The 15,456-nt window shown below is 31.9% G+C and overlaps 1 protein-coding gene across 1 annotated transcript; it reads left to right on the top strand.

The window, feature by feature from the left end:
- Positions 1-1,129: 1,129 nt before the first annotated feature.
- LOC126739367 (serine protease inhibitor 42Dd-like) lies at positions 1,130-3,579 on the top strand. The gene is made up of 7 exons (XM_050445014.1): positions 1,130-1,302; positions 1,357-1,686; positions 1,746-1,878; positions 1,938-2,043; positions 2,889-3,117; positions 3,167-3,314; positions 3,369-3,579. The coding sequence occupies exons 1-7, from the start codon at positions 1,183-1,185 to the stop codon at positions 3,485-3,487; spliced, it is 1,185 nt and encodes a 394-aa protein (XP_050300971.1). The 5' UTR covers positions 1,130-1,182; the 3' UTR covers positions 3,488-3,579.
- The last annotated feature ends 11,877 nt before the right edge of the window (positions 3,580-15,456 follow it).

Below are 15,456 nucleotides of genomic sequence, written 5' to 3'. Positions count from 1 at the left end.
TAAATATTGGGCCGATAATACTATCTCCCAATATACAAGCCGTAGTGCGAGTTCTCTGCTTTTCAATAACGACAGTTTTGCTTCTTAAAATGCCCAATTAACTAAAATGTACACTCATCACTGAAGCAAATAATTTTAACTAGTCGAGCAGGTAGTGCCGTATTCTTTCATTATTTCACAAAACTGGATTCTTCTCTTCTGTCCGGGTCGTCGTCACCAAGTTTTTACAGTATTTGCAGTTTATAGGGATAAACTTATGAAATTTAAGGACCTTTCTTATTGATTCACGAACTAATCCAGTTTTTACAATTGCTTGACAAGTTGAATTCATTGCAAACTGACCCAGAATATGAATTTGCGCTGTTTCATAAACTAATCTCGGTTGATTTCTCTTTTTAATCGTGACAGAACCAGCTTCTTCAAATTTGGCTCCTAGTTGGCAAATATACTCTGGGCTGACCTTTTGACCCGGATGCCTTTCATTAAAACGTTGAGCTGGCCTTAAAAACATTTATCCTGTGTACACCATTGTTAAAGATTAGTCCTGGTTTTCGTTTAAACTGAACCAAAAGTCAACTGTTTAAATAATAATACTTATTGGCACCAGTTACTTTTAAAGTAGATTCTGTGATAATTGAATAAAGGCGAATATTTATTAACAACGTGCTGTTTTTTTCGGCAAAAAACTTTTTCCTTGATAAACAGGGAAGAATTTTCTAAAATGTAGAAATGTTTAAGATGTTAGGGGTGCATCTCACCCTGTCCAAGAAGTTGCAGGTAAGGGTGAGATAATATGCTCGTTTTTAAACATTTTAAAAACGAGGGTGACAATTTTAAATTGTCACCCTGCATATAAGAGAGATATTTCTAACAAATGTTTTAATAAGAAAATTATTATTTATCAGGATAATGTATAAAAATGCTGATGTAAAAATAAAGCCACTTTTGTCCATCAGGGTAGATTTACATTATTAAATATTATTTTATTAATGTTTGGCTAATTAAAGACTTCTTTTAACATAATTATGTATCGTGGTTTTCCCAAATTGCACGTAACTCGACTTGACCTTTTAAATCACTACTAAGATAAAGTTTATGTATAAAAATGAACATTTAATCAATAGTATTGTATTTAGTATTAATTAGGCATATACTCAAGCAACATTATATTATAAAATAATCATGTTACACAAAATTCTCTTTGTGGTTCTATTTGTTTCATCCAATATTCGAATAAATGTTGCTTCGCCCGAGGATGACTTCAAAGCGGGAAATCGTCTATTTTCCGCCAGACTATACAAGGTAACTTGTCTAATAATTTTAAAAAAGTTAATTTAATAACACAGCACATTTTAGGAAATGAATACCAAGCCGAAGGAAAACTTTGTGTTCTCCCCGTATCCCGTACAAAAAGTTCTTGCCGCATTAGCTTCGGCAGCTAAAAGCTACAGTTCTGATACCGTAGCTGAAATAAAAAACTCGGTAAATTTACTACAGGATAAGGTTCAAAACGAGGAAGCATTTAAAAACGTTTGTGAAAAAATGAAAAAGTACAACGATGATGACTTTAAGTTGTTCGATGCCACCAAAATGTACTTTACTCAAGGGTACAGTGTGGAACAATGGTACAGAACCATAGCGCAGCAAGTCTACGAAGCTGAAATTGAAACCGTTAATTTCGGTCAGGTATAAGACAAATAATAACATTTGCTAATTAATAATTAATTATATTCTATTTAATTAAGAGCGCTGCCACCACGCAGAGAATTAATAGTTGGGTCTCAAAGAAAACCGATGGAAAAATTACAAACTTTATAAAACCGGGGGATATTACAAGCAATACACAGAACGTGCTTGTTAGTACTTTTTATTTGGCTGGTAAGAAATATATCATAATTAATTTATTAAAAATTTAAAAAAAAATGATTGTTTTATAGCCAAATGGGAAACGCCTTTCGAAAAAGCTGAGACCATGCTAAGAAATTTCAATACTTCTACCGAGATCAAGAAAGTAAACATGATGAAGAATACCGCGGGTTTTGGGTAATAATGTAAACAAATGATCAAACTTCGAGTTGAAGTCGTGTGTGTTCTTTTGCCAAACGTTGCTGGTACTAATGTGGGATTGTTTCGGTCAATTTAAGATCTATAAAGAGAAATCAAAGAATTTCAAAAATTAATTGATCAGTTCCTTATTCAGCTTCAGATTTTTTCATTTATTGATGCTTTTGGTAAGTCCCCGAATTTCTAGTATATTCATATGAATCGAATGAATTTTCCTACATTTCTAAAGGACATTTTCGTGCTGATTTCACGAATTCTGACTCGGGTGTAAGTATAATTCTCTTATGAAAAGTACTAAGCTAATTTAGCTTAAAATTCTACAAAGTGTAGGTAATAAAACTTTCACTCATTGGTTTGATGAGCGAGCTTTTCAACTATGGTATTAAAGGAGCTCTAATGTCTTCTTAGCTTAATATAAGCTTAGCTCCGATAATGTTATCCTTTGGAAACAACCTAGAGGCTGTGTGTTATGCATTGGGGAAAAGTTTGATTTAACAATAGAAAATCATAAGAAATATTCTTTAGACAATCTTGTTTCACTTTTGACAACCATTGCAATTGATGTACTGCAGTACTTAGTTTAATTCAACTAGCATATTGGAATTTTTTCTATAGTTATGTATGTGCAAAGACTCATGAATTGATTATACCACAAAATAAGTCCTCCAACCAGGTCAATCCAACCCAACCCTATGTCCTGTATTGTAACTAAATGAAATGAAACTACTCCACCAAAAAAATGCGAAAATATTATTAAAACTTGGATTGCACACGAATTCATCACGAATTAGGCATGCCCTGTTTAACAAGTGAATGCTCTATAGCTACTTCAAAGACGAATACGCCAAATACCTCCAAATGGGACTATTTAAATACGAAGGAGACGCGGAGGTCGTGTTCGTTCTTCCTCATGACCATGACGGCTTAGGCAAATTAGAAGCGAATATTGAACGAGTCTTTCAACAGAAGACCTTTGTAAGCTCCACGGTTAACGTTGTCTTACCGAAATTTTCGATAAGCAACGACGTGAAGTTGATGCCAATCTTGCAAAAGGTAATTATTAAAGATATGAAAAACCCTATTATTAATATTATTCATGTAGCTGGGTGTCAAAAGACTCTTCAATTGGGGCGTTGCATTGGAGGGTTTGAAATACCCTGGACACCCTTTCGAAAGGATCAGTGACGTTTATCAGATGACCACCATTGATGTGACCGAGTCGGGAGTATCTGCTGCTGCTGCTACAGAGTGTAAGTGTGACAAAAAAGTATTTATTATTTGGGAGTTATTTTTTTTTTTTGTAGCGGAAATAATCGTAGATAAGACACTTGACGAGAGAACGTTCGTGGCTGACCATCCGTTTATTTTTTATATATCGATTGAAAAGGTTATTGTTTTTGCCGGAAGAGTCGTTGACCCTTAGTTTAGTTTATACTGTACGTCATCAAAACATATATGCAATGAAAATTATACGACCTTATTTATCAATGCATTAAAGGATTTTATACAATGTTTGCTGAGCTGTTTAAATAATATCCCCTTGCTTTTCCCAAGTCTACTCCCTATATAATTTTTTTTTCTTTTAATATAATATCTAGGTATCTTTTCTAAGAACTTAAAAATATTTTACATATGAAGGGGTTAGAATCATAAGGGTCTAAGTGACAGTTTAAAAAAATGTTAGTTAGACCCATGTTTGCATGGTTAAATGTAGTGTTAGTGTTCTTTGCCACCAAATGGCAAAGAGATCCAAGTGATTCTCAAACATTTGGCGTCATCTATTATCCGACCAAAAAATGTACTAAATTTTATTATGTTAATTCTTAGAGTCAAAGGGATCTAAGCGCACTTGTATCTGTTGCTGATCCGCTAAATTTTATTATAAAGTTTTGTAACATAGATTCAATATTATTGACACGTGTATACCGGCTATTGTGTTTTTTTTAATATTTTGTGCATTTTAATATGAGTAAACGGAACATAAATATTTCCGGTAAGTGATTGTATTTTATAAATCATTCTAAATAAAAAAAATAACGGTTTTTCGTTTAAAGAACATTTATTTTTTTCCTATAATTTTTCTTGTAATAGCAAAAGCCGCTTTGAGTTCAAATTTAAGCAATATGGAATCAGATGAATCAGATCCTTATGCAACGGATGAAAATAGTGATTATTACCCTAGTAGCAGTAGCTCCTCAACTGATGAAGAACAACTTATAGAACCAGAATTATTTGATAATAATTCAAGCACACGTGGTTCATGTAACAAGAATTCATGGTAAGTACATAATACACTGTCTACAACAACAATCTTGATATACATGCATACTTCTTTTGTTTTTTTTTTCTATAATAAAGCATATTATTTTGTTTAATAACTATTCACTATTAAAGTTCACTTAAGAGGGTTCTTTCAATATGTAACTTTCTTATCTAGATTTCTGGTGGGGATTGCTACAATTATAGAGATTTTAATAGTGAATTATATGAAACTAGTGTCAAAAAGTTTTACAAAAATGTCTTTTACTTGCAGTTACTCCAAAACGAGCTAAAAAAAGAGCAAGAAATATTGATGAATGGAAGAGAAATAAAATAAAACGTTTGAGAAAGCAGGGAAAAGAATATGAGATAGTAAGATGCAAAAAAATCGCGGAAAAAAAAATTAAAACCATATGACCATAGTTACAGATATGACTGTAATAAAATTTCAGATGAACAGAACAAAGACTAACTCTATTCACTAAAGTCTATGACATGCGGAGCTATGATGCACAAACACAGTATTTAGCATCATGTATTGATAAAAATGAAACAAAAAGAAAAAATAGTGGAGCTACTTCTAACAAAAATTTTTCTGTCGTCGTTAAACTGTTAGGCTTTCGGGTTTGCAACAGTGGCGGATCTGGAAAGTTTTGGTAGGTGAGGCGAACCCCAAAAATTAATTATAATATATTTTAAAGTTATATAATTTAAAAACAATGGACTGTAACAGGTATTATAAGACGATCAAAAATTTATTACACCCACATTTAAATTATTTAAATATTTATAACTCGTTTTTGCAGAATAAGGCTATAAGAAACCGCGATTTTTCAGATAATTTATTTCCAACAAAACTTGCATTATAAATTTGTTAGTTTTTTGAAAAAAATAAAGTACTACTTATTGTAATGTATTTAATACATGCGAAAACAAACAAAAAATTAACCTCTATACCAGACCTAAATAACAAATTTTAAAAGAAAAATAAGCTAACAAATTAAACTTTATGAACTAATCAAGGGCTCGATTTTTAGTTACTAAAAAAGTTTTTATAATTTTTTCATAAAAGTCCTCTTCGTCTGTTTTGGAACTAGTCATATCATTAATAAGCGACTTTTCGATTGGCAAGAGTGCAAGGTCATATAACCGGTCTTGATTTATAGTCTTAAGGCAAGAAAAATGTCTTTCCACACTTGCACTTGCAATAGGTAAAGTTAATATGATATTAAGTTTAATTGTATACATACATCATAATAAGTTTAGTTGTATACGGAAAAACATCTTTTAGGTCGTTTGTGAGAATATTACATATTTGTTGTGGACTACAGCCTGAAAACTGTTCATCGCCAAATATTATTTTCAGTTCAGTTTTTAACGCAAGTTATTGCATTCAATTAGCGCTAAAAATTGTATGTCTGTAAAGTTCTTAAATCTTTCTGTTAATTGTACAACTATTGTATCAAGAATTTCAAAATAAAGACCTTTCATTCTTTCGTCAGACTTATCTTTAAGATTATATGAAAAACTGATGGTTTGTTTGGCATTATTAACTAAATTAGCTGATTTTGTTTTTAAATTATACAAAATATCATCTGTCCTTAATTCGCCTAGTTGCGCAATACATGTATCAACATATTTTTTGCATAGGACAACATCAAATGTTTTTTTTTTAAATTGTCATAATGAAAATCTGTTTTTAAGAAAATTTCGCTAAACACATTTAAAAGAAATAGAAATTCAAATTCTAAAAAAGATTTTAGAAATCCTTTAGCACTATTAATAGAGACCGCACCTGAAGATCGATCATTCATAATATTTTCAAACACGGAGATACCGTTGATGTATTCATTTGTTAGTAGCAAAACAATCTTGGATCTGGATGCCCATCTGTGCCACCAGCTTTTCTTTGTAATTAAATGGAGATAAAACGCTGGCAACTAATGTGTATAAGGCTTCTGAAGTTCGGTCATCACTCACATCGTAAAAACCCAAAAATCGTTCATAAATATTCAGAGATTTTTTCTCGACATATCTTAGTGACACTGCACACTGAGATTTTTCAGTAATGTTGGTGGTATCATCTACAATTACGGCAAAAAAATCCTTGTCTTTAAGTTGCTGATTAATCTCTTCTTTAATTACTTCACTTATGCAAAAAATTAAATAATTTTGAATGGTTTTTGGAACAAAATGATTTTCCAAGCTTTTCAATATGATTTCGTAGTTTTTCATTATATTTTATTTTGGGATTAAAAAAATCAATAAAGTTTCCCCTATTTTCCGAACCTCTTCCTCGATGACCACGAAATGACAGTTCTTGTTTTGCTAGGAGTATAGTGGTATCAATTAAGTTACTAAATAACATTCTGTTTTTTCTAACTTTCTCATTGTATATGATTTTACAATGTGAGACATTTTCCTGTAGTAAATCTTTTATTGTTGACATGTTTTTTCTAGTCTTTTTAAATTCATAAATGATGTTAAATGATTGCCTGATTCCGCATGCTTTTTTGCTGACCGTTGCAAATTTTTAAGGTCATAGTATCCTTCTTTGACCCAGACAGACTTTACATGTGAAAGAAGAACACATGGCCAACAAAATATAATTTTTGAGCAGTATACTCCCACACAACCAAGGATAGGTATTGTACCTAGATGATTGAAAGGAACGAAAATACTTTGAGCCTGAAACGTAATTAGTACTTGTGGTTGATCGACCTATATTTTTACAATGTTTAATATTTAAAAAAAAATGATTTAAGGAAATTTTGAAATAAATAAATATAATATAATCATTATTTTCTAATATTTAGGTCGATCAACATTTAAAAGAGGATGAATAATGAAGAAAGGTATAGTCAGCCCAATTCTATATATTTAGTCATTTAAAAAAATTATAAAAAAACATTATTTGGCATAAGTAGGTTTACTTTAAATCGGTTGAGTATATGTGGTTTGGAACATCATGTATGGCAGGAAACAAGAATAAAATTGTATATGTATAAATATTAAAATAGATTAGATTTTATAACAATATATTATTTTATTCTTAAAAATAATTAGTATTATTAAATAAAAAATAATAATAACATAAATACTATAGCTTATGATTATTTTTTATATTACATTATTAGTAGAAGTTTACTACATACTAATATTTCAAAGATGAAATGTAAAAAAATATATTGCCATACATGAAATTTAAACTACTCCTTTCCAAATTATTATCATCGCCCTTTCTTTACCTGATCTTTTATCTTCTTTTAAATTGCATAAAGATGGCTGAGGTCTACCAATAGTAAGAATCTCTCTTTTTTCATTTTCCGTTCTTCTGGAAAACGGAATTTCCAGCAAACAAAGTAATGGGTCATATTTAGGGCCAAACACAGCCATGACTTTTTATAATTAATTAAAAATGTTTTGTAAAGTCTAAATCACAAACACTTAACACTACAAAAATAAATAATTCATGTTTATTCAAAAAAAAACAACAATATTCAATAACAAAACAACATAGAAATTTTCTATTTTCTAGGCTGCTAATAACGTGCTGTTCTCCGCCCGCCACTTGACTGCCAGCGGGCTTTTCCAAATTTGAAATCGTTCCGTACCGGCGTTGATTGAATATTTGGGAAGATACGCAATCCTGTGTTAAAAAGTGTACCCGGTCGACTATCGGATTGCCGTTCAGTTTCGTGCACCGTGTGGTGCTGCCGCGAAGCGTCATATCTAGTAAAGATTTATTTTAGCTGTGTGGACTTGGCTTTTGGCTTCTTTGAGTCAGGTTTTCAACGACGCTGGAATCTCCGGTTACGCGGCCGTGTTGGATATTTTTTTAAGATATGGGATGATGCTGCCAATTATGTTTTTATTATTTTTTTTGAACATACAACACGGTGTCATTTATGTGGTGGTCAAGTGATAAGTGATATACTTAAGGGTGGAGGCATATTGAAATTTCTTAAAAGTTAAATTTTATAAACAAATAATTACTTACCAAAATATGTTTTTGAGACAAAAATTAATACAAAAATATATATAAAAAGCTATTTTTACAAAATTACCAACAAAGTTTAATACAAGTTATAATTCCAACAAACATTGTTTCCTTCATTTTGTGTTCAAGAGGGTCAAGTTTTTAAATAAAAAGCCCGTTGCACTTAATTAACTAAAAACTAATATACAAAAAATATGTGGAACAAATTTTAAGAGATAAGTAGGTTTCACGTAAATATTATAAAGAATAATTGAAATAATTCATAAGACTTAATACCGTTCATAATATAACTTCTTGATCAATAATTTTTTGTAAAAAGTAACCCATTTTGTCATGTGATTCCATATCTGAAAAATGTGCAGCGTAGTGACATCTGTAAAGTAAGGGGTTGTGAGTGAGGATGTTAATAGAAATTGAAAATAGGCCACATTTTAAGTTTTAAGGGACACAGGAAAATTCTCAATTACCAGTTGTTACAACTATACTTAAAACTATAAAAAGATACCTAGTAACAAAAAAAAAACATTTTGTTTAAAGACCCCGCATCACGGTTATACAGGACGTCAATAGAGGTGGAATAATTAGAGGAAAGTTGAGCAATATAGTGTCCTTTTATAATAAAATCTAAATACTTCCTAAATTTTGCAAAAAACTGAAATTTGGCAAAATCATTTTATTTTTTTCTGGCGTTATTTCAAAATATATGACAAAAGTATTTATTAAATGAATAAATTATTGTGACCACTTTTTCTCGCCTATACGATGACATCTTTAAAATTTAAAATACGACGTTCTGTCTTTAAAGAGCCATCATCAACTTGTTTTGTTTTTCTTTGTCGGCGCTATATTGACCATTTGCAGTTTAACGACGCGGGAATCTTTGGCCGCCCGGCCGTATTGTTATTTTTTTAAGACAAGGGCGATGATGATAACAGCGCTTTTATTTATTTTGTTATTGCCGATATTTAAATGCACTGTGATCTCGCATAAACAACTATAAAGATAGTTATAGATAAATGTGGTGGTTAAGTAATGTATGAATGTTTGAATAAGGGTTGAAATGTTTTGAATAAGGGTGTAACAACACTATAAAATATCGAAAATAGGCCACACTTTAATTTGCAATACAGGGAAACACTTAATTACTAATTCTTAAAACTAGAAAAAGTTAATAAGAAAAAAAAACAAATATTTTGTTTACTAGTATGAAGGGTCTCATCGCGGTTATACAGGATGTCCAAAATAAGGATGAGCAATAAATGGTTTAATTAGGCGAAAGTTGCGCAATATAAATGCAATGATTGAATAAATGCAATCTAAAAATTGGAAAAATGCCAAATACTTCCTAATATTCAGGAAAAAGGTGAAATTTGGCAAAATGTTTTTTTTATTTTTTTCTGGCGTTATTTGAAAATATAAAATAAAATCATTTATACATTATTGTAAACGCTTTCTCTCATTTACAAGTTAACATCTTTAACTTTTAAATACGACGTTTAATAATTCTTAAATCCTTCTTTAGAGAGTCATAATCAACTTTTTTTCTTCTTGTCGACTCCATGTTGGCCACTTGCAGTTTTGAATAACCCTTTTACAACAAGAATTACTTTTTTAACGAGGTAATTTCTAGTGAGTAATTGGAATCATCCCTATTAAATATTATATACCTCTCTCTCTTTTAAATACAATTTCGAATTTCAAAAAATTCAAAACATACTTTATTCATAAATACATGGTACCTACTTGTTGACATGGTACTTTTATGATATAAAATAGGCACATTAATCGACATATTACTAACACATAATTTAAAAACAATACACAATAGTGGGTTCAACATACTAGTATAAACACAAAATGTATTTTCAATTTCAAAGCAAGACGACTTAAAAATTTTTTAGAGTAACATCACAAATTCTAACCTTTACATCTTTACTAAAAACTAATTATATACTATTGGCCTATTCCTAACTATCTTCAAAAAATTCTAATGCTATAAAAATATTTGCTTTTAAGAAGTTTCGTTAAGGACTTTTTAAAGCGAGGAGAACTTCTAGAGACTTTTATGACATTTGGAAAATGATTACAAATTTTTATGCTCAAGTAAATAAGAGAATTCTTAGTTCACTTTTCGGGATGGGCATTGGAATATTGTATTTTTTTCTGATATTATAATGTTTTATTATTTTGAAGATACAATTTATATTTTTTGTATATTAGTCAAGCAGACTCAACAATAAACAAGCAACACAAGGAAAGTATCTTTAAATAGGGGTCTGCATGTCCTGTGGAGATTTATGACACATATATTTAATGGCTCATTTTTTAAAAACAAACATCGAGTCAAAAAGCCGTTTACTAATGCAACTCCAAAATGTTATTCCATACTCTAGGTATTTTTGTATGAAAGTAAGTTCCAACTTTCGACAAAAAAAATATCAATCTCAGTTCATTTAAAACCATTCTAACAGCATAACATCGTCTAGCCAGTTTTTGCCTCCTGACATATCTCCATAAAACTTAGGTTTATGATCGATAACAATTCCAAGAAATCTGTTAAAATTATTCACTTCCAATTCTTTGTTGTGAATCATGAACTGCTCTGAGCATAAAAACTTAACAATTTAGTCTTATCTATGTTTAAAGACATCAAATTAGCATCAAACCACTGTTTAATCATTAATAAATCTTTAGAAATTGTTCTAGGTTAATGTGCTTTTATTATTGTCCATAAGATAGTGGTGTCATCTGCAAAAATAGTGAAGAATCCTCTTATCTGGAGAGACCCCAGGTAAAACACTAAAGACCATAAACATAATATATTGATTTAAAATTTTCTTAAAGTAAAAAAAAGAAAAAGAGAAAATGGCTCTCATAGACATGAAGAGACAGTATTTTTAAGAGTTCGGATTGATTTTTGTAGATAAAATAGATAATTTTCTGTGAGGTTTATAATTAGATTTTTTTAAAGATTTTCTAATAAGATTTTGAGATTCCCATATTAGGTTGTTATAAATCAGTCTTAATTAATATACGTACACTGATTAATTTTGCCTAAAGGAGCCATCGTCTCACAAACTAAACACATTTACATATATCTATCTATTTGTGATTATGATATCCAAGAAAAATTTTTAACAACTACCAAATTGCAATACGGCAAACACGAACCTGTGCAAAAACTCTCCCACACGACTCGGATGATCGGCCGATTACTAATGGAAGCGACGGACGAAATTATTTTCGCGCATACTGGAGAGAATCGCGATCTATTTTTCACGCATATTTGCGGTCACGCTTTAGCCCATAAGGTTGCGTATCTTCCCAAATATTCAATCAACGCATCAACGGTACCGGGTATCTTGCGGTTTTTCATGCGGCGACAGCGAAGATCGCCTCAATCGGACCATTCGGTGGCGATATTTTGTGATTGCGCGGGCGGGTATAGCTCAAAGAGCACGTTCCATAAAGTTAAATGTTGAGGCGACGGGAAGGTACCGCTGACCAATAGGTTTTACCGGATTTATATACTACTATTTTACCGAAATTAATTTTAAAAGGTTTTAAATATTAATTGATTTTCATTTTTTAAACGAATGCTACTATATAATATCGTATTTTTTTAAATATTTATGCAAGGTGAGGCGTCGCCTCCCTTGCCTCACCGGCAAATCCGCCACTGGTTTGCAACGAGTTTTTTTTAAAAACGTTTGACATCTTAAACAAGAGGTACCGAACTGTCTGCTTAAAGAAGGATAGACACGGTTTTATAAAACCTGATAAGCGAGGTCGTCACGCGCCAGCGACAAAAATTGATGAAATTCAACGCGAAATTGTATTAAAACACATACAAACCTTTCCGCGTTACAAAAGTCATTATTCCAGATCCCAAAATGCTAATACCCATTACCTGCCTGAATGTTTCCAAAATGTACACCCTATATACCGAGTGGTGTGCTCAATTAGATAAAGAGCCTGTAAAGCAGTCCTATTACACTGCACAACAAATCGAAGGTTATTTTATGTTGACTGAAATATTTTTATTGTTGTTTACTAATTCGAGGCATCTGATTTCGAATCTGTCGTCAGTTTTACTCTAACAGCTCGAGTTCTTTAGATATAGCTACGTTCTTCTCATTTATCTTTATTTTTGGTTTTTTATCTATTATAGTCGCGTTTTAGATAAATTATTGTAATTTTCATCATGACTTCGCTAAGAAGGGTCTGCATTAACGATCCGAATTGTTTTTGTTATATTTGTGGTGAATATGTTTTTCAAAAATTTCGATTGAATATGTCAGACTTTGTGAAACGAGCGTATTTAGAGTGTTTTGGTTTTCCTTTGGAAACAGATAACAAGTGCTGGGTGCCCAATATTGTGTGCAAAATTTGTGTTGAAGAATTACGTTTATGGGCCACTAAGAAGAGACTCTCTTTTAAATTCCAATCCCCAATGATTTGGCGTGAACCTTTAAATCATCACGATGACTGCTATTTTTGCGTTGTTAATATAAAAGGAATCAACAAGACGAACCGCTCCAAATGGATTTACCCCACATCAACATCAGCTGTGAGGCCTGTAAGGAGCTCAAAAGATACATCTTTACCATTACCATCTACATCTACAGAAAGTTCTGATGAATTGAATGAACTGAGTAGCATGAGCGATGACGAGTTTGTTCCAGAAAATCTCTTTGAACCAAAACCATTCGATCAAAGTGCACTTGATGATTTAATTAGAGACCTTGGACTATCCAAAACTTCGTCTGAATTATTGGCCTCCAGATTAAAAGAGAGAAATCTTTTAACTAAAGAAACTAAAGTTTCTTATTACCGCACTCGAGAAAAAAACTTACTTCCCTTTTTCGCTGAGGAGGACAATTTTGTATTTTGTACTAATATTTCTGGTTTAATGACTGCCATGGGCTTGCAGAAATATGAACCAATCGATTGGCGTTTATTTATTGACTCGTCAAAACGGAGTTTGAAGTGTGTACTATTGCACAACGGAAATAAACTAGGCTCCATACCAATAGCACATTCAACTAAAGTTAAGGAAGAATACCCCACAATAGCACTGGTCATGAACAAAATCAAATATAACAATCATAAATGGGTGATTTGCGTTGATCTTAAGATGGTGAACTTCCTTTTAGGACAACAAGGAGGCTACACTAAATATCCTTGTTTTATGTGTTTATGGGATAGTAGAGCAAAATCAGAACATTGGTCAAAAAAAGAATGGCCCGCTAAGGAAGCACTACTTTCAGGTAGTCTTAATGTTATAAATGAACCTCTAGTGCCACGAGATCGTATCATATTGCCACCTCTGCACATTAAACTAGGTTTAATGAAGCAATATGTTAAGGCATTAAATAAAGATGGTGAATGTTTCAAATATATTTCAAGGAAATTTCCAAGTCTAAGTTCAGAAAAACTCAAGGCAGGTATATTTGATGGTCCACAAATTCGCAAGTTGGTAAACGATCCTAATTTCACCAGCTCAATGTCAGAAATTGAGAAGAATGCATGGGATTCCTTTGTTTGGGTTATCCAAAATTTCTTAGGTAATAGGAAGGGTGATGATTACATTGCGCACGTCGAAGAGATGTTGTCACACTTCCAGCGACTTGGATGTAACATGAGCATCAAAGTGCACTTCCTACACAGCCATTTACACCATTTTCCTGAAAATCTCGGTGACATAAGTGAAGAACAGGGTGAACGATTCCACCAAGATCTTCGAACCATGGAGGAACGATTTCAGGGTCGCTGGGATGCACATATGTTGGCCGATTTTTGCTGGAGTATTCAGAGTAGCAGTTCATTCAAAACTAGTAGAAAATCATATAAAAGAAAATTCCTGAGTGTATAGTTCTTGTAATTAAAAATGTTTGTACGTTGAGTGTATTTTTAATTCCCAAAAAATACTCCCTCCTTTTAATTAAAAAACTAGAGCTGACACATATAAACTGATGACATTATTTAAGCATTAAAAATCAGCATTAAAAATAAGCCTAGAATCATAAAAATATTCCATGCAACATACATGCTGTTGGGCGGTGTTATAGGTACATATTTTGTACTGAATTTAACTTGAAGTTTCACAAACCCCATTCGGATACATGCCATACATGTGACCGTTTAACCAATTTAATAAAAAACGGGACGGAGTCCCAGAAACAATATAAAATAGAATAAGACTTACATCTTAGAAAAGTTGAAAGTGTCAAAACTCAAAAAAAACTTGATATTGCGTATGGGATGCAAAGTTTAGGAAAAACTCGAAAGATTTGCTTTGATTTGCAAAAAACCTTACCCACGCCAGTAGTTACCACGTATTATTTACGACAGTTGTGGACGTACAATTTTTGCATCCATGATATGGTTAGTGGAATATCACAGATGTTTATTTGGAATGAAACAATAGCTCAGAGAGGTTCACAAGAGATAGGTTCCTGCTTACTTAAGGTGAGTTTTGCAAAATAATATTATAAAAGTAGGTCATTGGCTATTATCCTGTTTTTTTTTTTAGTATGTTAAAAGTCTTCCTAGTACTGTCACCCATTTAATCTGCTATAGTGATCAATGTGGGGGCCAGAACAAAAACAAAAATATTGCAAAATTGTTTATGTATCTGGTGCAATCTACCTGCCTAGAAAAAATTGATCACACGTTTTTTGAAATTGGGCATTCATACATCGATTGCGATCGCTCATTTGGCCGTATTGAGAAAGTTAAAAGAACTTTTGTATCCGTTTTTGTTCCACAAGACTGAACCAAAATTATAAAAAAAACATCTAAAAAATTCACTGTGTACGAAATGCAAGAAACTGATTTTGTTTCATTTGAATATTTTAATAGTCTAATGATTGACCCAAAAAAAGACACTGAAAAAAAACCGTAAAGTGGCGTGAGATAGTGTGGTTCCAATTCAAAAAAGAAAACTTTTTTTGTTTTTTGTACAGTAATGTAAGAACTTCTTACATTCCTATAAATCAAAGTGAGAACTGCTCAATGCTTAAAACCGAAAGACCATCTTGGTCGCTAAATGACAAAGTATTTAAGAGCCTATATCCCACTCCATTGAAGATTCCGTACCTAAAATGAGGCTATGAGTGCAAAAACGGATT

The sequence above is a fragment of the Anthonomus grandis genome, chromosome 8 (genome assembly GCF_022605725.1).
Source record: "Anthonomus grandis grandis chromosome 8, icAntGran1.3, whole genome shotgun sequence".
Lineage (NCBI taxonomy): Eukaryota > Metazoa > Arthropoda > Insecta > Coleoptera > Curculionidae > Anthonomus > Anthonomus grandis.
This window is presented reverse-complemented; position numbering and strand designations above follow the sequence as displayed.

What these genes read in the sequence shown, in the direction of transcription:
- LOC126739367 (XM_050445014.1), top strand. Translation starts at nt 1,183, where the DNA reads ATGTTACACAAAATTCTCTTTGTGGTTCTATTTGTTTCATCCAATATT. An exon ending in TTTCCGCCAGACTATACAAG is followed by an intron (nt 1,303 to 1,356) that starts GTAACTTGTCTA and finishes AGCACATTTTAG; the next exon opens with GAAATGAATACCAAGCCGAA. An exon ending in TAGTACTTTTTATTTGGCTG is followed by an intron (nt 1,879 to 1,937) that starts GTAAGAAATATA and finishes ATTGTTTTATAG; the next exon opens with CCAAATGGGAAACGCCTTTC.